Source organism: Triplophysa rosa, linkage group LG2 (genome assembly GCF_024868665.1).
Source record: "Triplophysa rosa linkage group LG2, Trosa_1v2, whole genome shotgun sequence".
NCBI lineage: Eukaryota > Metazoa > Chordata > Actinopteri > Cypriniformes > Nemacheilidae > Triplophysa > Triplophysa rosa.
Genome location: NC_079891.1, coordinates 25,331,002 through 25,355,525, shown reverse-complemented (window position 1 = coordinate 25,355,525; position 24,524 = coordinate 25,331,002). Strand labels below are relative to the sequence as shown.

Sequence of the window (24,524 nt, the reverse complement as noted above, 5' to 3'; positions counted from 1 at the left end):
TGGGTCCCATACACTGCAGTATACCCTGTTCACTGCCAGTCATTTTGAATAAAAAGATCCACCAAAATGCAAAATTGTAAATGTAAACTGAACACTAAATACAATTTCACAATAGTTAGTACTTTTTTTGCTACTGGGAATCTGTTGTGCAGATTTTGCGTGTGTGTGTGTGTGTGTGTTTCTGATGTTTGATACAATAAGTACAAACTAAATCTAATATTTTACTTATGTTGGCAAGAGAGATTCATCAGGAAAAGGTAAAATAGAACAAAAAAATGTTTAGCATAGAAAGTTAAGCATAAAAAGAACTTGGGGTCAAAATGACCCCAAACATCAACGATTAGGTTTAAATGTGTACAGACATTCTGGAAACTCTGTAACATAAGATAAACATGTCTATGAACTACTTTAATGAAATTATAAAAAGTCAGAAAGAATCAAGTTTTAAATATGTATTTAGCATATTTAAAAAAATAAATTAAAAGTCGCTTTGGGGTCAATTTGACCCCAAACATAACAGGAGGGTTAAATACATACGTGACTGTGGTTCCTTCAGGCATGTCTGTGTCCCCTTTTATGAAGCTTCACAGAGATTTAATCATGTTCCGAGCATGGATTTACTTTATTACACTTAAGGATTTAAACATTAACTGGTACTACAGTTTGTTGTCATCACTTTAAGAGTGCTTATGTGATTGAGCCACAGCACGTCAGCTACTGAAGATCAAACGGTCTATTGGTGAAAGCGCTATTATTAGCTAATGCTAAAGAATAAACGTAACACTGTGGATACATTAATTTGGTTTTATTTGTACAGATTGTAATGTAACGTTAAATAAAAATAACATTATTATATAAATATATACTAACACCGTGTCTACACCGGACGCGACGCAACATGACAAAAGACATTAGAAATGCATTAGAATCCATTATAATTTTAAATTTTGTCCACACTGGATGCGGTGCGTCGCGCCTGTCGGTGTAGACACGGTGTTAGACATTTCTGTACTGTACATATTTGTTTCTGTACGTAATATGCATAATATGTGCTTGTGCAGTCATCCATATCTTTGTTCTTAAGCCCATTGCACATTGAGTCCGAAATTTGCGTCCGAAATTTCCGCACGTTAAAAAATAAATACGTTTTTGGCAAACTCACGTTGTGTCAATCACATTTACACACTGCCTCCGAAATTTTCGTCCGTCATAAAAAATTCGGACCGGGTTCGATTTCCTGCGTTTTTGCGTCCGCAGCAAGCATTTTGAGTGGCCTTTTATAACAATTCAGAGACACCTTACAAACGAGAGCCAAATACGAAAAAACGCATACGAAAATTTCGGACTGTATGTGCAAAGACCTTTAGTGTGTACTTTTATGTCTGTAGCTAAAATTTCGTTGTATGCAGCTGTGACATGACAATAAAGATATTCTATTATCAAAATGTGATCCATTGTATATAATAACTGATACAGAAAAATTGTCAAGTAAAATGCAAATACAAAAACTATTAAATACGTCAAACAAATGCTTTTGATTTAAATAAGGTTTTATATTGGAATATTGTAAAGTAAAATATTTTAATATTTAAAATGATTAAAATGAATGGTCTATATGAAATTCTCACAATTCACAGTAAAAATGCTCACTGCTATTTCAAAAGATGTCCCTGTTCTTCTCATGTTATCCTTCTGAAAGGGGTCATATGGCGCGAATATGTGTTTTTCTGTGTCTTTGGTGTGTTATAAGTTGCCCATGCATGTATTAGACACGTAAAATTGCAAAAATTAAAGTGTCGGAACAAAAGATGCATTCTATCTAAAAGCGAATGCTCACCCAGACCTGCCTGAAATGCCTCGTGTAACCACACCCCCACGAATGTACGTCATTTCGTGGTATGACTTGACTAAGACTTGACTAAGCCCGTTGACTATACGCAAGTAAGGTGGGCGTACTTGTAAATCTCATTGTATCGTCGCTGCCGCAGCCATGTCGTGGAGATGCTGTGTGTTTCGTTGCGAAAAGAAAGCCTCTTTGTTTGCCCTTCCAAAAGATGAGACAACTAAAAACGAATGGTTACATTTTATTTACAATACTGCTCCAGAACAGTACAATCCGAATATTCAAGTGTGTGCAGCTCATTTCACAGATGATTGCTTCATGAACCTGGGAGAGATCAAGGCCGGCTGTGCACGAAAGCTTTTGTTAAAAAGTGGGGCAATTCCAACCATTACAACTTCGCAAGGACAGTCTGGCGCTTCAGATTCGCAGCCTGTTAGTATATTTCCATTGTAAAAAACTTTGTTACGGACTATCGCGAGTTGAGTTTGTCGTGTGTTTGTGATCTGCAAATGCAGACACGCGCGCAACGTGAAAAAAGACAACATAAGTCCTAATAATAATCAGTAATTATGTTCCAACTAGAGGCAACAAATGTTGTGTTTATAATGGGGTTTATTGTCTTTGTTGAGCCGCAACAAGACATGGCGTAACACTGGTTGATCACTAACGGCACATCTTTATAACATCGTATATAAAAGGTAAAACAGTTAGCTATAGTTTTTAACTATTTAACATAATATTTTTTTTAAAAACCTTATTCGGGCTCGAATTGATAAGGAAAGTACCGATGACATTTTATTACCTGTCAGTACAATTGCTTGGGAACACAATGTTCCGAATATGGTAAGAGGCGTTACATTTCCATCAAATGCTTGCAGTATTCGACCAATCACTATGCACTGGTTAACTGGCCAATCATAGCACACCTCGCTTTTCAGAGCAATGAGCTTTGTAAAAGATCCGCGCGTTTCAGAGAGGCGGGGAAAAGAGGAGATTCAAACATGCACGGTATGTGGAAAATACAGCGTTTTTTAACCTTAAATCGTGTATACACATTGCATTACATCTAAAACAAACCATAATATTCGTTTTAGCCGTGTCATATGACCCCTTTAACCATTTCTCACATTTATTGTGGTTAACAGTACGACTTTGTCTGTGATCGTTGGAAACTACACAAAATTTAAACAATAAATTGAAGCTTAAGGTCACAGCTATGTTTTGGTGTGTCCTGTCCTGCTCCTAAACTTTGTGTCTTCTCTGACTTCATTATAATTCTGAAATATGTCGTCCTCTCGCTGATGTCCTCTGTCATCTGATTCTGACTGGAAGCTGATAAAATAGACATACCCTAGTGTGGCGAGGGGGGCGTGGTTTAGCGAGGGACGCAACGGGAGAGAGAGCCGGGAGACGAGCGGTGAGTAAAGAGAACACGTGCAAACAATCAACACCTGTGTCTAATTCCAGTAAGGGCGCGGAGAGAGCAGATAAAACGGCAGCAGCAGCACACAGAGAGTGAGAGACTCATGGACTGACACGGGCTGCTGACAGGAGATCCGGACCAGGAAAGGGGATCCGAAAGAATTCTGCCTCGAGCATAAAGTTTCGTAGGGTGTGCTGAAGGAGGCCACCTGTATTTTTGTTGTAGTACTGTTTGCTTCCGTGTGGAAGTCGTAATAAAACCCGTGTCAGTCTCGCCAACCTCGTCCTTCTTCCTTCCTGTGGGATTATATTGCTACATTGGTGCCGAAATCTGGGAGGAAGGAGGGACATGCTGTCGAAGAGCCCTCGCCGCCGAGGGGCATTGCGGTGCTGAGGAGTTCGGGCAGCGCGGACGAGGGACGTCCGCCAGCGGCTGCCCGAGGCGGTGGTGCTGGAGCAAGAGGAATCGGCTGGGATGAGGACCTCGCTGCCGTGCTCCTGGGCCGAGGTGGGGTGGCGGCCATAGAGGAGGGAGGCGCTGGGGCTCTCAAGGGGGGGCCCCCCCGGGTGGAGTAAGCACAGGCGCGGTGGTGCCCCCCGGCCTGTGAGGGGCGATGGGGGTATGTAGCGAGGAAGGCGGGACGAGAGCCGTGGGGCAGGAAGGCGGGGCCGGTGGCGTGAGTGATAATGAGTATCAGCTGTACGTGCACCGGTCCCGCACTGCCACACGGCACTGCCTACGAGAGAGGACCGGGCCCGTAAATGTTAAGTTTTGTTTATGTTCGTGTGGCCGGCAGTCGTCCGTGAGGGGCTGCCTGCCTGTTTTTACTGCTGTTTATTGTTATTGTTTATTTATTTTGATTAAAGTGTTTGAATGTTCGCCGGTTCCTAATACTACACCTAGTATTAATGATTCGAAAATCACACTCGTAACATAACAATTGGAGGTAAGTGAGAACGTTACCATTTATTAAAAAACATCAAAATTTAAGTTTATTTACTGCAAACCTGCATATCAGAGCCATATGACAGATGTAAACAAATGTGTCTTACCGGGAACTGTGTTATTGATATCTGGTCAGATTCATACAAATTTGTTGTTTAAAGGTAAAGGTATTTAAGGGCTGAAAATCGTTGATAAACTGTAAAGATGATGTCATTCATTGTTATCCAGCCTTAACGTTACGTGCTAGATGCTAATAGCAATAGCATCCAAGCTGTCCATGTATTTTTAAACATATAGTTTAAAGTACTTCTCCATTTTACTAGACAGGGGGGCAGCTGACAGTCTCACAATGCTGGCGAACATCGTTTATTGTAATCCGGCAAACTTTATGTAAGCAGCGAGTACAAATATTCATCTTCTCCTCTGTCATGTTCACAGCTCTAGGCAGAGATGAATGGCTTCCGGTGGGGCAGCGGATGTTGTCTCGCACCCTGAGCGTAAACGCAGAAGTGACCTTGCATTGAGTCTATTCATCCAGTTAAGAGTTGTTCTACCACTGAAATAATTTTAGAGACATTATTTTAAGGTCGAAAAACTACAAAGTGTTGCTTTAAGAACAGTTCAAACTTAATATTTGATTTAAAAAGTCATATTTTCACTCTTTGTCTTTCACATTGCTATTGGGTGACTTTGTCATTCCTGAGGTTTGTTTCTGTTAGAATTCAACAGACACTGGACAGGAATGTCTGCAATACATGTACAGTAGAAATTATGTTTTAAGGCAAAACTGGCAAAACTCTTAATTATGTTACAGAGTTGTATTTCTAATGCTTTGTAATGTAATTTGAATGAATGTGCATTTGTTATCACACCCTAACATTTATACCAGTACTAAAATGGGCCTGTAGAAATGTCCAGTCATACTGTACCACAGCTGATATTTCAAAACATTTCCTCTTCACTGGGTTAAGAAGTGAAAAATAGATGGGCCAAACATCTCTGCAATTTTCCGCTCGGCTGCCCGCTTGCACTGTCTGTGTCACAAGGTCTCCCCTAATGTCACCTAGTCATTACTCCAGCCAGGAAATGTCAGCGCAGCGGCCGCAGTGAGCAGTTGTACTCCTCTGATGGCTTCTCTCCAACATGATTACCAATTAGTAATGATGTGGCAAATCACCCTAACGGTCAGAGCAGGCTGTTCGAGAGAGAGCGTGTGTGTGTGTTATTTGGCAGAGAGCGAGAGAAATGTTGCAGGAGATCTTTCTGCCTAATTCATTGGGCTGGGGAGCTGCTGGTGGCAGTCTCATCTTTCATACAAAGTGTTAGCACCTATAACACTTCAGCAAGTGGCTTGTGTGGACGTCTGGGCCTCTTTCTCAATATCTGTCATCTAATTTTCTTTTGCTCTCTGCTTTGCTTAGATTTTCTTCTTTTTCTGTTGTTGCATAGATCTGTCTCTGCTCTGTCCTCTGCATGCTGGGAGCGTTATCTGATGTTCAGAGCATCAGAGAGGGAGGCAGCAGTCACACTTTGAAGACTGCAACATAATGAAATATTCATAGATTTTCTATTGAGCACCGTGTCTGTGTGGTTTTTCATGAATGTGTGTGTACTGTAGCTTTGAGTGCATGGCAAGTTTGCTGTTCCTGAGGCTTTGAGTCTCTACACTATAAAAAATGCTGGGTTGTTTTCAACTCATGGCTGAGTCAAAAAGGGACAAACCTAACCATTGGGTTAAATTAACCCAGAAAGTTTTTTATATTTGACCCAACCATGGAATGAAACAACCTAGCATTTTGGGCTGAAACAACCCAGCATGTGTTAATTTTGTCTCTTTAGAAACAATCATAGGTTGAAAACAACCCAGGGTTTTTTGTATTTACATGGGATACAGATTACTTATATTCTGTTGATTATTATAAGAGTAGAGTAGTAAATTATTTTGTTATTTACTCGCCCTCATGTCATTCCAAACCTGTATGATTAAATCTCTTGCGGAACACAAAAGAAGATATTTTGAAGAAGGTATGGACACAAAACCCACTAAAAAATTTCTCGCAATATCTTCCACAGAAGAAAGAGTCATGCAGGGTTTGAACGACATGAGGGTGAATAAATGATGACAGAGTTCGTGCAGTATACTGTAAAAAGTGATTTGCAATTTGGTTTGGTTACAGCAGTGGTGGACCAATCGACCAGTAAATTTTGTTGGTAGAACTTAATGTAGTCAGGTCATTTTTATAATATTAATCCTTTGGTTTTTTTATTATATTTTTGCCTTTAGCACATTTTAGGTTACCTGCCAAGCATTTTTTATAATAAAGATGCTTGCACGGGGTGTCATCCTTTATCCTCTTGTCCCTAAAATTGAATTTCCTTTCATTTCATTCTTGGCAGCTTTTGGAGACCCAGCTGACCCCATTTCGTTCTTATGATGGATTCTGTTTTTTCTTTATGTGCACAGAGATGATTCCCTGCTCAATCTAAATACAGCCTTTACAGTTGAGTATTTTTGCTGTGTAGTAATGCACATCTAAATCTTGTCGTATTTTCGTTTTTCTACATTTAATTTCAGTTTTTCTACAGTGAACGAAAGGCATGATTTTCTCTCACCCTATTTTCCCCATTCATGCTCTTTAGGTTTNCTTACCCCTACTTGCTCCCCGGGCGCTGCAGTGATAGCTGCCCACTGCTCCGGGGGTACGTGTGTTCACTACTCTCTGGATGGGTTAAATGCAGAGGTCACATTTCGTTGCCTTGTACCTTCGTACATGTGCAATGACAATAAATTGAATCTAAATCTAAAAATCTAAAAAATTACTACACAGCAAAAATACTCAACTGTAAAGGCTGTATTTAGATTGAGCAGGGAATCATCTCTGTGCACATAAAGAAAAAACAGAATCCATCATAAGAACGAAATGGGGTCAGCTGGGTCTCCAAAAGCTGCCAAGAATGAAATGAAAGGAAATTCAATTTTAGGGACAAGAGGATAAAGGATGACACCCCGTGCAAGCATCTTTATTATAAAAAATGCTTGGCAGGTAACCTAAAATGTGCTAAAGGCAAAAATATAATAAAAAAACCAAAGGATTAATATTATAAAAATGACCTGACTACATTAAGTTCTACCAACAAAATTTACTGGTCGATTGGTCCACCACTGCTGTAACCAAACCAAATTGCAAATCACTTTTTACAGTATACTGCACGAACTCTGTCATCATTTATTCACCCTCATGTCGTTCAAACCCTGCATGACTCTTTCTTCTGTGGAAGATATTGCGAGAAATTTTTTAGTGGGTTTTGTGTCCATACCTTCTTCAAAATATCTTCTTTTGTGTTCCGCAAGAGATTTAATCATACAGGTTTGGAATGACATGAGGGCGAGTAAATAACAAAATAATTTACTACTCTACTCTTATAATAATCAACAGAATATAAGTAATCTGTATCCCATGTAAATACAAAAAACCCTGGGTTGTTTTCAACCTATGATTGTTTCTAAAGAGACAAAATTAACACATGCTGGGTTGTTTCAGCCCAAAATGCTAGGTTGTTTCATTCCATGGTTGGGTCAAATATAAAAAACTTTCTGGGTTAATTTAACCCAATGGTTAGGTTTGTCCCTTTTTGACTCAGCCATGAGTTGAAAACAACCCAGCATTTTTTATAGTGTAGAGACTCAAAGCCTCAGGAACAGCAAACTTGCCATGCACTCAAAGCTACAGTACACACACATTCATGAAAAACCACACAGACACGGTGCTCAATAGAAAATCTATGAATATTTCATTATGTTGCAGTCTTCAAAGTGTGACTGCTGCCTCCCTCTCTGATGCTCTGAACATCAGATAACGCTCCCAGCATGCAGAGGACAGAGCAGAGACAGATCTATGCAACAACAGAAAAAGAAGAAAATCTAAGCAAAGCAGAGAGCAAAAGAAAATTAGATGACAGATATTGAGAAAGAGGCCCAGACGTCCACACAAGCCACTTGCTGAAGTGTTATAGGTGCTAACACTTTGTATGAAAGATGAGACTGCCACCAGCAGCTCCCCAGCCCAATGAATTAGGCAGAAAGATCTCCTGCAACATTTCTCTCGCTCTCTGCCAAATAACACACACACACGCTCTCTCTCGAACAGCCTGCTCTGACCGTTAGGGTGATTTGCCACATCATTACTAATTGGTAATCATGTTGGAGAGAAGCCATCAGAGGAGTACAACTGCTCACTGCGGCCGCTGCGCTGACATTTCCTGGCTGGAGTAATGACTAGGTGACATTAGGGGAGACCTTGTGACACAGACAGTGCAAGCGGGCAGCCGAGCGGAAAATTGCAGAGATGTTTGGCCCATCTATTTTTCACTTCTTAACCCAGTGAAGAGGAAATGTTTTGAAATATCAGCTGTGGTACAGTATGACTGGACATTTCTACAGGCCCATTTTAGTACTGGTATAAATGTTAGGGTGTGATAACAAATGCACATTCATTCAAATTACATTACAAAGCATTAGAAATACAACTCTGTAACATAATTAAGAGTTTTGCCAGTTTTGCCTTAAAACATAATTTCTACTGTACATGTATTGCAGACATTCCTGTCCAGTGTCTGTTGAATTCTAACAGAAACAAACCTCAGGAATGACAAAGTCACCCAATAGCAATGTGAAAGACAAAGAGTGAAAATATGACTTTTTAAATCAAATATTAAGTTTGAACTGTTCTTAAAGCAACACTTTGTAGTTTTTCGACCTTAAAATAATGTCTCTAAAATTATTTCAGTGGTAGAACAACTCTTAACTGGATGAATAGACTCAATGCAAGGTCACTTCTGCGTTTACGCTCAGGGTGCGAGACAACATCCGCTGCCCCACCGGAAGCCATTCATCTCTGCCTAGAGCTGTGAACATGACAGAGGAGAAGATGAATATTTGTACTCGCTGCTTACATAAAGTTTGCCGGATTACAATAAACGATGTTCGCCAGCATTGTGAGACTGTCAGCTGCCCCCCTGTCTAGTAAAATGGAGAAGTACTTTAAACTATATGTTTAAAAATACATGGACAGCTTGGATGCTATTGCTGTGCCTTGCTCAAGGACACCTCAGTTGTTACCCGCCGGCCCTGGGAATCGAACCGGCAACCTTCTGGTCACAAGTCCGACTCTCTAACCATTAGGCCACAACTGCCCATAATGCACATCTAAATCTTGTCCTGTTTTCGTTTTTCTACATTTAATTTCAGTTTTTATACAGTGAACGAAAGGCATGATTTTCTCTCACCCTATTTTCCCCATTCATGCTCTTTAGGTTTTTCATTAGCTATATAGTGGCTGTAGTGATTTTGCTATTTTCACTTTCACACTTAACCATCCCATTTTTCTTAACACTTAACACTGCATGCCGCACAAAACCCAGCTCATAAAGAGGACCAATCCACAGTCATTCAGAAACAGAGGCAGCAAATGTAGACTACTTTCCTCTTTTGCAACAGTCCATTAGACGGGAAGCCCTCGTGATTTAAGCCCTCTCAATGTGTTCCTGGGATTATGCATAGTGTCCTGTTTTATCGTAATGAAAGCAATCTGTTTCACCCTGATGCCGCTAGCATGTCCAGGCATTCATGTTGACAGCCTTTGAGCTTTTCCAGTATCTAAATTACTTTGTATACGCAAAGGACTTTATTTATTTATTCAGTGTAGTCAGTGTACTCATTTAAAGGGACATGCTTACAGTGCAGTATTGCCAAAATGGTAACATCAAACTGATGTTTTCATAAATGCAGCATGTTCACTTCACTTGCTTTTCAATGCATTTACTGGTAGTGTTTTTATAATTAGTGTAACGTTTATAATCAATATTGTAGTGACTACAATATCTTTACCTTAAAAGCAATTTATTGATAAAAAAATTAGTTGGTTTTACAGTATGGAAAACATTACTTCCATTTGGACATGGTGGTTTATTTGACGCTTTAGTTTTTCCTTCAGATTTAGTTACACACACTTCATCATTCAAGTCAACTGATCATGGCAGACAATGCTGATTTAATCTAAACTGATGATTTCACAAGTGATTTTTTTAGATGCGTCAACAAGCCAGTCAGGCCGCGCCTGTGACAAACTCCATCTATCCAAACACTGTCCTGCTGGTTAATTGGAAAGACGAGTTTGGAGATATAATTTGGCTTGTCTGTTGATCAGCTATTTCACATTGAAGGATTGTGCAATTATAGTCTTTTTTCTAGCGCTTCTGTCCATGAAAGGTTTTATGCTCCAACCTAAAATGCCAATGGGGAAGTGTTACTTGATTTTGCTTTTTCATGCTTAGGTGACGCATAAGCCACTGCATTTTCTCTCTGGCTTTGACAAAATTACACTTTATGTAATGGTATGAACGATGAGACATTTGTGTAGCTGCTGTTATGTAGCTGATGTTTTTGGAAGTGTCTTGGAGTTAAGAAGACACAATAGAAATCTGGAATTTAAATGATCGTTTTATGAAGAATTATTATTTGGGAGGAAAAAGTTTTGGAAATGAGTATGTTCATTGCAAAAAAAACTTAGTGTGTTTGTCTCGTTTTGCAGTACAGATATCTTAAATCAAGATGCATTCTTAACCAACAAAAGTGACCTAAGATATTAAACATTGTTTCCTGAAAGAAAATATAAAAATTAATGTTATGCATAAAACAAGCAAAAGTATTTGCCATTGGTGTAAGAAAAATAAACCTGAATTAAGTTTCACCTAATATTTTTTTTCTGAAAACAAAATTTAATATCTTTGGGCACTTTCATTTTAGGTATTTACAGTATACTGGAACAAGACAAAAATACATAAGCATAGCCGCGGAAAGGGGTGAAAGAAAAACTTAAACAGTGTCAAAAATAAATAAATACAAATGTTTTATTAAAAAAGAACTTACATTCATTTTATTAATTTGTCTATTCACTAATATTTATTGAAAACATTAATGGCTTCACTGTAAAAGGTAAGCCACAATGACAACACAATTGTGTCATTACGTCAAGGCATTCGTTAATGATGGTCGAGTGTCATGCCAAAATGAATTTTAGACTTATTTTACTCGACAGTTTGGACATTAATGCCCCTATGCGGGACTTAATCAGCATCAACCCTGAAAGAAAGGCCACATTTGGAGTTTTGCATGCAGGCCAGCAGTAATGTAAGACAATCATATATTAATTTGAGATTGTGGCTGATAGGTCTACAGTCAGTACGGGTTGATTTCTATGTGCTGTCGCCGTACAGAGTGCAGTTTAGTTTAATCATGTGAATGGTTCGTTTGCCCATGGTTTTCGCCGCGCAGCTTATTGGCTATAGGCAATAGTCATACTTACAACATGCGTTTATGTGTTTGTTTTATATGCTGTATCTTATAATCGCGTCGCGTCCACAACTCGGGTCACACTGGTATCACGCACTGGACACTTACATTTCTGCATGCGCAAGCTTTAGTTCAGAGTCTACTCCTGATGCAGGATGGGCCATTAACTATTTTTATTCTGTTTTACTTGAAACACATTTGGCCTTTGAACATTAATCACTGAAAACGCTCTTTGGCTCACTTTGGTAAATTCCGGTGTGTGACGCCCGTATCAGCGTGAGTGCGCGAGACACGCGATTCTCAACAGGGTTCAGCGAAAGATAGGGCTGGTGGCAAATAGAGACATACTGTTTCACGTTTTGATTTCATTTTGTTCTCGTCAGTGGGTCTATTTCATTATATGATCAGAAATAATGCAAATACCACCGATGCGGGAATTTCCAGCATAATTAAAGCTGATTTTCATGATTTAAATAATGCGAAATCCCCACAATTCCGCGCTGAAATTAAGCCCTGCTTTAGCCCTTGCAAAAAGATTACAGCACCCCTTGCTCAAAATACGTTCCCGCGGCTATGCACATAAGTAAGATTTTTTTTCAGTGTTATGTTATGATGACAAATGAATAAAAACTGTCACATTTTTCACTTTTATAAGTCACTGATCAAAAAGGCAAATCTGTGTAAACCCTTTTGGTAGTATTTGAAAAGAATCAGGTAAGATGGTAATTGGATTGTGGTGTATTATATTTGCACTTCTAAATTGGGCACTAGCCATGGGCTTTTTCAATTTAATATGGTTGATGTGTTTTGTCTGGAACAAAAGTGGATCAACGTTTGCTGAATTACCCTGCACTTAGATGACATCTGCTATCCGCTGCACAAATACTGGCATATTATTCTCATTCATTGTTGTTTAGCATCATTTTGCTCATGTTTAAACCAACATAACATAACTGATGACAGATTGGTGTAATCACGAGGAACATTAGAGCAGAACCATTTTTAATTTACAGTACAATGATACACAAGCCACTGCGACACCTAATTGTTTTACAATGTGCTCTTGGATGTTTTGAAGCTGACCCTTGCCCTTACACCCAGAACATGAATCACTGCCCGTGTACACTGATGTAACTATTTGGAATGCTTTGTCCTCTACAGAATCTTAATATACTCATCTCTCTATGCAAACATATGCTTGGGTTTTCTGGCTCACTGAAAGAGTCAAATTGACGTTTGTACCATCATGCGGGCAGATGCCTGGAGGTAAAAATAGATGAACCAGCACAGCTCTAAAGTTCATAAATGATCAACTCGCAGTGGAAGAGAAGAGCTTGTTCTCTGCAGCACTATCAAACGAACCTCTGTACCTGTATCAGAGAGGTGAACGTGGAGAGATCATATACAGTATGTGTGTTTTTAGGGTTCATGTGAAAAGGGGAAGGTTCTAACAAATTTAGGCTTTTGGTGATTGATTTTCCATAAAAGCAAAATGTCATTTATTCAGTTCAATTCAGTTTTGTTTAAGCGCACAATTTTGCATCGTTGCAAAGCAGCTTACATGCATGTAGCCAGAAGAAACGGAAGTAGAGAGATGTAATTATGAACAAATATATATGAAACATAGAATACATGGTATTGTTGGAATTTTTATAAATATGATAAACATTGATGAACATTGTATAATTTCATCAGAAGACTTTATGTAATGTATTTGAATGGTATAACTTTGTGTTCCAGATCAAATATCTAATAAATCAAGATTTACTTGACAAGGAAAGTGACCTAAGATATTAAGGCTTGCTTCCTGAAAGATAAGTAGGTTTATTCATAAAACCAGCAAAAATATCTGCCAGTGGTTCAAAAAATCAACTTGAATTCTTGAAGTCTTACCTGTTTATTAAGTACTTCATATTTTATTTCAGAAGACACAATTTAATATCTTAGGGCACTTTCCTTGTGCATCTTGATTTTTTTACAGTATATTTGTACTGAAAAACCAGACAAAAATGCTACATAAGAAATACATTTTTCCAGTGTTATGTTATGTTGTAAAATGAATAAATTGATGAAATCGTTTCATCAGAACGCTCAGACTTACATCAGAACTTAATGTAATGTATAAGAAATGGTGTATGGTATATAACTTCAAACTATGAGACATTTATTAAATTAGTGCGAGTTATCGGTCAAATTGCGTTATTAGTTAATTTCATGTTTTTTTTTTTAAATAATCCAAGTCCTGGATGTCCCTAGCTTTGTAATGCAAGTGACCCAGTGACCCATTCCAAAAAACGCATATATCTAATGAGATTCAAAAGTTGAGCCTGCGTGCAGCTGTTTTTGAGTGAGAACATATTTTACATCCAAATTTGACTAAACTAGCTCAAAATATAAATTGTTTTTGCTCTTTTTGTGTCATGAGACATTTATTAACTCTAGACATGTAACCCTGGAGCTGTGTGGATTACTTTTATGATGGAAAGTGAGGGTGAGTAAATTATGGCAAAAATGTAATTCTAGGGTGAACTGTTCCTTTAATGCATTATTTGTGGGATTAAATCGTGCTTACATACTTGATATGGGCACCGTGAATGTGTTATTTTTCATTTTTTGAGGTTTATGGTTATTTCTGCTCTCCTCATGAAAGAGTCCAGAGGCATATATCAGGAAGGAAATGATGTTTGACTGTATAGCAGTAAAATTCAGTGTGAAAGTAAATGCTCGGCTAAAGCCTGTTTGAAGTTGGGTGCTGTAACATCTACTGTAGTTGGTAAACATTAGTGTCTGTTTGAAATCCAGTGATATGGGGAATCTCTCCAAGGGCGTTATATAATTACTAAAGGGAAAAATTATTGACTCTTAGTGTGTAATGGATAGTAACTAATAGTCTAACTATTATTGCAACTAGTTTAAAATTGGATAGACAGATGGGAATCTAAATAAAGAGGAGCATGTCGGAAACCTGAGGTGATAATATCTATGAAGGCATTATTAAACTTTGTGTTCCCGGGATTCTTCAAGGGGTTTTCCAGTGCCTTTTGCCTTTCCATCTATTTTGCATTTTTTATTCTGTATAATATTCTCAATTCCGACCTTATGATTACAATCAAAACATGTTGTTTATTAAAATCCTTTCATTTCTATTTAAGAGAGTCTTCATGTGCTGTAGAACAAGGAAAGCAAGCACACTGTGCTCCTCGCTCTGCAAAAAGTAAGGTATATATTCAGTCGTAGAACAGGGATTGCAAGATGGATAGCAAAGAGGCAACATTCGCTCTCTGTTCATTTATTCCACTTGTGGTTCCTCTATTCCCATTCGGAAGATGTTTCGTGTTAACAGTAATAAATCTTAGACGGGGCGACACAGATGAGAGAGACTTCATAGGAGCTGCGCACTGGTTTGCCCTTCATTACTCATGCGTTCCGTGGGCAGCGCGACAGGCGGAACGGTTCTCTAAAGTTGATGAATGCTCGGGCAGTGCACCATTATTTCACCTTTTCAAAAAGCATTTGAGAGGCAGCCTGTCAGAGGGTCAGATGGGAGTCGCCCCAAGCCTTCGTGCCGCTGCCATTTCCCCTTAATGTCAGTATCCAAGAGCGTGTGTGTGAAGAAGGGTTTAAATAATCGACTGTGATTAAGATTCTGACTGTGATTAAGAATATGCTTATCAACCTGGGAATCAAGTCGCCTTGTGCTTAGTTTTTACTGTATTACTGTAGGGAATATGGAAGTGTTTATTATAAATAAGGTATTTTTTTCCAAACAGCATCTCTTCTCGACAGGTACATAATGCATGTCTCGGCCTGAGGGCGGGACAATACTGACTGTCCAATGGCCAGGCTTCCAACAATCCAATCAAGTCCCAATCAAGAATAAAATTAAGCCTGCCTTACATTTTTATCATTCCAGAAGCCATTACACTCAAATAAACAACACCATTTAGAAGAAAACACCATCACTTCCCGTTTCATGCTTACTTCTGTCATGGCTCGGGTCTAGCACTACTTGTCTTTGTCTGTCTGGTCCTCTGTTTTTGTTTTGTCGAGCACTTGACAGTTGCCATGTGCTCGGAGTCCGCGTCCTTTGCCCCGCCCCCTTGTTATCCTATCTACTACTCATTATTGATTTCTCCTATTCACCTGGTTCCTCCTTTACTGTTCATTCTCCCCAACTGGTCTCTCATTTTCCCTCCTGATTGCTTTCCTTTTTATTCCCTGTGTTTCGCATCGTTCTTTGTCAGTCCGTTGGAATTTATCCCCTGGCGATCTTTGACGCTCTAGTTTTGTATTCCAGTTTTGTCTTGTTTAATCTGGTTTTTGATCACCGTGTCCTGTCCAGGCTCCAGTGCTGTGCTCACCCTATCCTGATAGTCCTGTTCCTGTTTGGTTAACCATCTCGTCTGCCTTCTACCTGTGGCGAACTCTCAAGGAGTTTATTCGTGGCGAGTCAAGCGTCCCATCCACCAGGGAGTCTCTCTGCTCTACCGAAGGGTTCTTCACCCATGGATTCTTTCAGTGGGACTGTGTGAGCAACGCACGAGGATTACTGAGTTATCACCGTCTAGTGGACTCTTGTTTGGAACCTCTCTCGCTCTGCGTGGATTACCGTTGGGGATTTACTATAAACCACCGGGAGACTGCATTTATTAGATATTATTTACTAGAATAATCTTGATTGTTCTATAAACACCATGCACTGTGCTGTTTTTTTACCTTTTTTTGTGTTTTTCAGTTTTTCTTATTTTCTCCTGTAAAGCTGCTTTGGAACAATGCACATTGTGAAAAGCGCTATATAAATAAAATTGAATTTAATTGACTATGAACTCTTGTTACTGATCTCCTCGAGTTTCACTCGCTGCCTACGGATTCTCCTGTCTACCGCTTCTCTCTGGCTGGACTTATTTGTGGACTCTAGCAGCTCTCTCACCTCCCGCTTTGCCGCGGGCAGCCTTTGGCTATTTGGACTTTTATTTTTATTTTTTCCCATTCCCAGTAACTGTCTTTTTGGCTGAGCGCTCAAGCCTTTTTGCCCCATTGAATTATCTTGCGTTCCGTGATTATTTTCTGTTCTTGTGTTTTTTGATGTGTGTGGGAGTACTCTAAATAAACTTGCCTGACCCAGCGTTTGACTCCAATGTCCTTCCTCACAGAACAGACTGACCACAAGATGGAGTCAGCGGGATCAGAACCCCTAGGCTCAGCCCTTGCACAACAGGGTGTCTTGCTCGGACAACAGTCCACTCGCCTAAATGCCACCGTCCATGAAGTAGGGGCTCTTAGCTCCCAGATGTCAGAACTGTTCAACCGCATGGAGGGGATTCAGCGGGATCCCACCACTCATGCCACGACTTCCGAACCCCATGCCAATAACCCACCCGTCTACCCACCCCCAGAATGGGGGATTCCTACCATTCCCCTGGACAAACCGATGGAGGCTTGGTCGTTGGCGGTTAGTCACCTCTTTACTATCACTCACGTCACCCCTTGTGTGAGTCTCCTTCTTTCGGGCAACCACCACGAAAGCTGTACGTCCTGGATGCCCCGGGAAACCAGTTAGTTCTGGGGCATCCCTGGCTCGTTCAGCACAATCCTCACGTGGATTGGAAGACCAACTCTCTATTAGCCTGGAGCCTATCTTGTCATGTGTCTTGTCTTGGTCTTGCCTCGTCTCCTGTCTCTGTGTCTTGTAATCCGCAGGTGCAGCCCGCAGATCTCTCCGGCGTTCCGGTGGAGTACCACGATCTCTGTACTGTGTTCAGCAAGTCCCGGGCCACCTCTCTTCCTCTGCACCGCTCCTACGACTGCGCCATTGACCTCCTCCCAGGCACTTCTCCACCCAAGGGTCGTCTCTATTCCCTGTCTGCTCCCGAGAGAGGGGCCATGAACAAATATATTCAAGATTCACTCTTGGCAGGGCTCATCCGACACTCATCCTCCCCTGCGGGTGCAGGGTTCTTCTTTGTCGAGAAGAAGGATGGCTCCCTTTGGCCCTGTATTGATTATCTAGGTTTGAACGACATTACTGTTAAGAATTGGTACCCCCTACCTCTCATGTCTTCTGCCTTCGAACTTTTACAGGGAGCCCGGGTCTTCACTAAGTTAGACCTCCGCAATGCCTATCATCTCGTCCGCATTCGGGAGGGCGATGAGTGGAAGACGGCCTTCAATACACCTACGGGACATTATGAGTATTTGGTTCTCCCCTTTGGTCTAACCAAACCAATGCTCCTGCCGTCTTCCAGGACCTCGTCAATAGCGTTCTGGGTGACATGATTATCAAGTTTGTCTTTGTGTACCTGGACGACATTCTAATATTTTCCCCCTCTCTCCAGGCACACTCCCAGCATGTTAGACGGGTCCTCCAACGCCTACTTGAGAACCAACTATTCGTTAAGGCGGAGAACTGCGAATTCCATGCCGAGTCTGTCACGTTCCTTGGTCACATCATCTCCTCTGACGGTATCATAGCGGATCCTGCCAAGATAAGAGCTGTCGCCAAGTGGCCTACCCCCGACTCTCGTAAGGGTCTCCAACGCTTTCTGGGTTTCGCCAATTTCTACCGGCGGTTCATCAGAAACTTTGGCCTCATCGCAGCGCCCCTTACGGCATTGACCTCCACTAAGGTGCCGTTCAGGTGGAATCATGACGCCCAGGTTGCCTTTGATTCTTTAATGTCCCTGTTTGTCTCTGCACCTGTTTTGTCTGTTCCAGATCCTGCCCACCAATTTATTGTCGAGGTCGATGCATCAGATGTCGGGGTCGGCGCAGTTCTCTCTCAATGATCCCCTGTTGATGGGAAGGTGCACCCCTGCGCCTTCTACTCTCACCGTCTTAACCTTGCAGAACGTAATTATGACATCGGTAATCGAGAGCTGTTAGCGGTAAGACTGGCTTTGGGTGAGTGGCGTCATTGGTTGGAGAGAGCAGCGTGGCCCTTCTTGGTCTGGACGGACCACAAGAATTTTGACTACATCCGTTCAGCCAAGAGGTTGAGCTCGTGCCAGGCCCGCTGGGCACTCTTCTTTGGCCACTTTGACTTTACCCTCTCGTACCGGCCTGGTTCCAAGAACCTGAAGCCTGACGCCCTCTCGCGTCTGTTCGAGGCCCCGGAGAGGGAGCTTTTGGCCGAAACCATCCTCCCGGGGAGGGTGGTGGTCGGGGCTCTCTCTTGGGGCATCCAGCGGCGAGTGATAGAGGCTGGTCGAGGGGTACAAGTGCCAGCAGAGTGTCCAGGGGGTAGGTTGCCGGTGCCGGCCACGCTGCGTCCTGAAGTCCCTCGATGGGGTCACTCATCCAGGTTGGTTTGCCATCCAGGAACTCGGGGAACGTTGACTGCCATTCGTCAACGCTTCTGGTGGCCATCCCTGGCTGCTGATGTCAAACAGTTTGTGTCTGCCTGCCCCACGTTTGCTCAATGTAAGCCACTCAACCGCCCTCCCGCTGGTCTGCTCCGCCCCTGGTCTCATATTGCCCTTGATTTCGTCACTGGGCTTCCCCCCTCCGAAGGTAACACAGTGGTTCTCACAGTGGTGGATCGCTTCTCCAAGGCGGTCCATTTTGTCCCTTTACCCAAACTACCTTCTGCCCGGGAGACCGCTCAACTGATGGTAGACCACGTCTTCCGTCTCCACGGCTTGCCGGTCGACGTGGTCTCTGATAGGGGTCCTCAGTTTTCATCCCAGTTCTGGAAAGAGTTCTGTAGACAGATCGGGGCCTCGGCGAGTCTGTCTTCTGGTTTTCACCCCCAGACCAACGGGCAATGTGAGCGGGCCAACCAGGATCTTGGTAGAATGCTCCGCTGTCTGACATCATCTAATCCCAGTTCCTGGTGCTCTCAGCTCTCATGGGTAGAGTACGCCCACAACTCCCTCCAGTCCTCTGCATCAGGTATGTCCCCATTCTAATGTTCCTTGGGTTATAACCCCCCTCTGTTTCCATCACAGGAACCCGACGCTGCAGTCCCGTCTGCCCTGGCCTTCGTCCAGCGCTGCCGTCGCACGTGGAGGAAGGCCAGGGGGGTTCTGGCCCGAACCATGAGCCAGACCAAGGTAGCGGCCGACCATCACCGGTCCTCTCCTCCAGTCTATGTATGTGGTCAGCGGGTATGGCTCTCCACCAAGGACCTGCCTCTCCGTGCGCCTTCTCGCAAGCTGGCTATTATAGATGAATTTCATGCTCTTTCTATACAAGGACAATATTAATGTAGGATAAGATTTACAGTGAAGCAATCGTATGGCTTCAGAAGACTTTAAAGCACGTCCTAGGGACTATAGTTTATAGTCCATCTGTGGTGCTTTTTGTCCTTTAAGAGGCTTCTAGTCTTGTTCTTGTCCTTTATGGGGCTTCTAATGTGGAGGACAACAGGGTGAACACAGTTTGAGACAACCTTCAGAACAAATTCCAACAGATTTAAATCAACATAATGGTGAGTAAACAAGGACAAGTGTCATTGTTAGATGAACAGTAACTTCAAACTTCCAAAGCCGAAAAACTATTTTGTTTATGACCCTGTATATTGACACATGAAACGTTTTTGCAGTGGTTTTCAGTTTCTCTGTTGCTGATACGATTAGCAACTTTCAAAACTCCTGCTGGCTGCCCTGGCAGAAATAATCAGACATTTGTGCGTAACAGGGACAGACTTTGTTCCCTGCCTGTCAGTGTCCGTTTTTTTGACAGACTGCTGTAATGCAGCGCCAGACCGTATCGTCACAGGCAGCACGCTGTAGATGTATGAGAATGGATAAAATTAGACATGATGATGAATCAAAAGTAAAGCGTTAATTTCTCCATGCCCTTCTCCTCCAAACGATGTTTATGGGTTTAACTTAATTTGGAGAGGAGATCGCCAGGGCCATTTTTCAGCGTGCAATATTATTAGTGCAACATGACAGCAATTACACGGGACACTTAATCCATAACAGGGGGTCCCGGCATAAACAGCGCTGATAGCCAGGGTGTTGCGGCATCATGTCGTTAGTCACGAGCTTTATGGCTTCCGAAGTCAACAGACCACGACTAGTAATATGAGGTGTTGTTTTGTTTCACCCAAGATTCACTTATTTCTCCACCAAAGCCCCCTCCTTTTAAACATTGAACTGGTTTCATGGATTGTTGTTTCATGGTCCTGATAAACTTAAATAAATAAAAGACACTTTGGTATATATAATGTATGTCTCTAATAGATTCTCTCCGCACACACATTCCCTCCGGGTACGGTAATCAAGAGAGTTGATCAGGCAGAACTGCGAAACACAGCCGAGCATTGACCCGTAGTGAGACGCGGCCGAGCGAGGGAAAGAGAGGGGCCAGCGTTATCTCATTCCCCAGTTAGTCCTTCTGTTCTCAGGAATGACATGATAAGGGTTTATTGACCAGTCTGTTTTTAGCTCAGCATGGTGGAGAGACTGTAGAGAGAGAGAGACTAGACTGAAGAATATGCTTGTAATATTAATTTATCAATCTGTCCTGTTCTTCAAAAATTTGAGACCGTTCCAAATTTTCATTTCAAAAGCATTTCTAGATGTATTGTGGTCATTAATGACCAGTCTTTGTTGAATTTCAACTAAATCAAACCTCAGGAATGACATAAAGTCATCCAACAGCAATGTGAAAGACTGACAGCATGACAAGACACATGAAGACTGTGATAAAAATCGAGGTCACCGTATAAAAAATAATTTCTGAACTTTTCCTAAATATATGTACAACTATTACTGTTGTATTGTTTAAAGGTGAATATGAACTTGTTTTCATTGCAGTATTTGAGGTCTGAAAAATACAGAGTATCTTTTCTGTTATTTTGACCTGTTTTTCCAGTGTTCATTTTCTACAAATAAATGCAAAAAGAAACGATATTTTTGTTTGAAATTTGGGAGAAATGTTGTTAGTAGTTCACAGAATAAAAATTTGACCTAAACACATACATATAAATAGTACATTTTAAAATCAGAAAAATGGTCTCTGAAATGGTCTCTTAATTTTTTCCGCGGCTGTTTAGCTATATTGCATATATTGGATAACAGCGCTTTTACAGATGAGTGATCGCTCTGAGTTGTCTGTGTCTGGCTATGTGTGTTTGTATTTTGACAAATGTGTGTCTTTTCTCTTTAGGTCTGAAACGCTGCTACACGTGTGACATCTGCAGCGTCACGCTAAATTCAGTGGCACAGTATCACGCACACCTGCAGGGCTCCAAGCACCAAAACAAGTCAGTTTTGACACGCACACATAACCTGACAAAAATACAAAATTCAACACAAAGAATGCACATACAGAGTAAGTAACTGTGACACAGGGTAGGAATAATGTCCTAGTGCTCTGACATATGAACTGTGATGTGAAAGATTAAATGACAGCCTTTCTGTACAACAGATTTCCTGGAAATGCAAGTACATCCCAACGCATTTTTGAATTTGGGATTGCTCTTAAATTAATCCCTAAAGGAGGAGTTGTACCTGTAACAACATGTATTTTTGACAGCATTGTAACTGAGACCTGTCTAAATCAACAATGATCTTTTCTTTATGAGTCTACAGCTTGCTCCCATTCCATCAGTCTTCTCACTTGTCAGTCAGTCTGTTTGTTCTGTGCTTTCCTCCTCTTTTCGACACTCGGCCTAGAGCAAATTTGAAGCAGTTACTCTGTAATTTTTGTACTGACCCCAATTTCTCTGTTTACACACCCATTAACTGTGCAAACATTAGGAGCACATCCAAATCTGAGCGAGTTTAGAGACTAGAGCATCAGTCATCTCATCTCTCTGTAGCCAATACTTCTTTTCTAACCAGTACACAAAAAATCTGATGCTTGTAAAAATGTGTAGATCTCATGCACCACCGAAGTGCAGCCCGACTTCCATCTGCAGTGGCTCTCAAATGTCCCGATTTTTGTGTCATCTCCTGCCATCAGATTGGATGTCTTCCCTGTCCCGTGGACCAGTAGCATATGTTTTGTGGGTGTCCCACACTCAACCGGCTGATCTTTATGCAGGTGATATTTTAAAGCGTATCACCTCCATGAGTTGAGTGACTGACACACACGCATATTGACACACAGCCGCTCTCAGTTTATTAATCTAACCCTTGTGTCATGCTTCAGTTATCCTGACCAGTCTGTTCCTTTCTTTTCTAATACACTCAGTGTCACATGCTTCATGCCAAACGCAAAAGGGTGGAACAAATGTTCCCTCAAGCACCCAAATGAACAGCCTGCTGCACATACAGTACAGACGATCGTATACACAGATACAAACGAAATAAACACTCACAGGTAATTTCATTGCCAGGTTTTCGATTAAGTACATTTACATTTGTTCATTTAGCAGTGCTTTTATCCAAAGTGACTTACAAATCAGGAAACGTCACAAGCAATTTGTCATAAAAGCCAACAATAAATGTAGACTAGTGCACAATGCCAGGTTTAGAATATGGGTTCCCTTTCTGTCGGTCTCTCGACGTTGTGTCGAGCCGACAGATGGGGTTCGCTCTTGAGAGTAAAATTGGCGAATGAAATTTGCATGCCGGACTCCGCCCCCGGATATCCGGGTATAAAAGGGAGACGGCGTGCTGCATTCATTCACCTTTTGTTCTTCGGAGCCTTCACACTGATCGACTTCGAGACTTCAATCTCTACGCCGAATTACTGCTGGAATCTTATGACGTGGTGCAGCGGATGGTCCCTTCCTGCAGCGACTTCCCCTGGGCGTCTCGGCAGTTTCAGAAGTGTTCGAGTTTTTTTCTCTAAAAGAGCAAATTTCTCCAGCGTGGCATGTCCCGCTGTTCTCATGGGTGCAACACACTCATCGAAGAGGGGGACGGACACGATGTCTGCTTCCAGTACGCTGGGGCAGACATTGTGGATACGTCCTGCCCGCACTGTGGGCGGTTGACGATTCAGACATTGCGTCACAGGTGGCTGTGTTCCCACGGGACACAGCCACCACCTTGTCTGCTCCCCGTTCCGTGACTGGAGAGTAACCTCTCCCCCCTCCACACTGGGAGTGTATGTAGCCGCTACGGCCGCTCATCACGACCCAGTTGTTGGGAAGCCTCTGGGACAGCACGACCTGGTCATTAGGTTAGGCTAAAGGGCGCGAGAAGGTGACCGCCTCATCCGCGCTCCGTACCCTCTTGCAACCTAGGTGGCAGGCCTCAAGAGCCCCCCCCCTTCGAGCCCCTCGGAGCTGCCGCTCTTTCTCACCTCTCGATAAAGACGGCTCTCCTGATTGCGCTCACTTCCAAGAGGGTAGGGGACCTACAAGCACCCTCCGTGTCCACAGATTGCCTAGAACTCGGGCCCGGCTACATGCCCAAAGTTCCCACCACTCCCCCTAGAGTCCAGGTGGTGAACCTGCAGGCGCTCCCCACTGGGGAGGAAGACCCAACCCCATCCGTGTTGTGTCCAGTACGCGCACTGCGCCTCTACTTGGACCGCACGCAGAGCTTCAGAAGCTCTGAGCAGCTCTTTGTCTGTTTTGGAGGTCAGCAGAAGGGGAGGACTGTCTCCAAACAGAGGCTGGCGCACTGGATCGTTGGTGCCGTCGCTAGGCATACTGATCTCAAGATCGCCCCTGCCCATTAGGAGTGAGGCACACTCCTCATGGGCACTGGCTCAGGGCGCCTCTCTGGCAGACATCTGCAGAGCTGCGGGTTAGGCTACGCCCAACACCTTCGCGAGGTTCTAATACTTACGCGTGGAACCGGTGTGAGCCCGCGTCCTGCAAGGCAACATGTAGGACTGGCAGCCGGTAGGGCGTATGCCTGCGAAAGCCCTTCCCCCCTTCCTTAGGTGGGTCAGCGGCTATTTCCGCCTCCCTTCTTTCCCCACTGGGTAAAGAACAGGCATTCCATCTATCACTAAGCACCTTCCTGGGGGCAGGCTGGGAGAGCAGCCCTGCCCCCTTAGGCCGGGGAACAGTTGAGTTACCTACCACATAGCTCTAACCGGACCTAGTGCTC

At 42.4% G+C, this 24,524-nt stretch overlaps 1 protein-coding gene across 1 annotated transcript in view; it reads left to right on the top strand.

Moving 5' to 3' along the window:
• Positions 1 to 24,524, top strand: part of zmat4a (zinc finger, matrin-type 4a) — a 94,405-nt gene that overhangs the window by 51,798 nt on the left and 18,083 nt on the right. Inside the window, 1 exon segment of the mRNA XM_057360542.1 lies at positions 21,679 to 21,775. Coding sequence (XP_057216525.1) covers positions 21,679 to 21,775 — 97 coding nt within the window.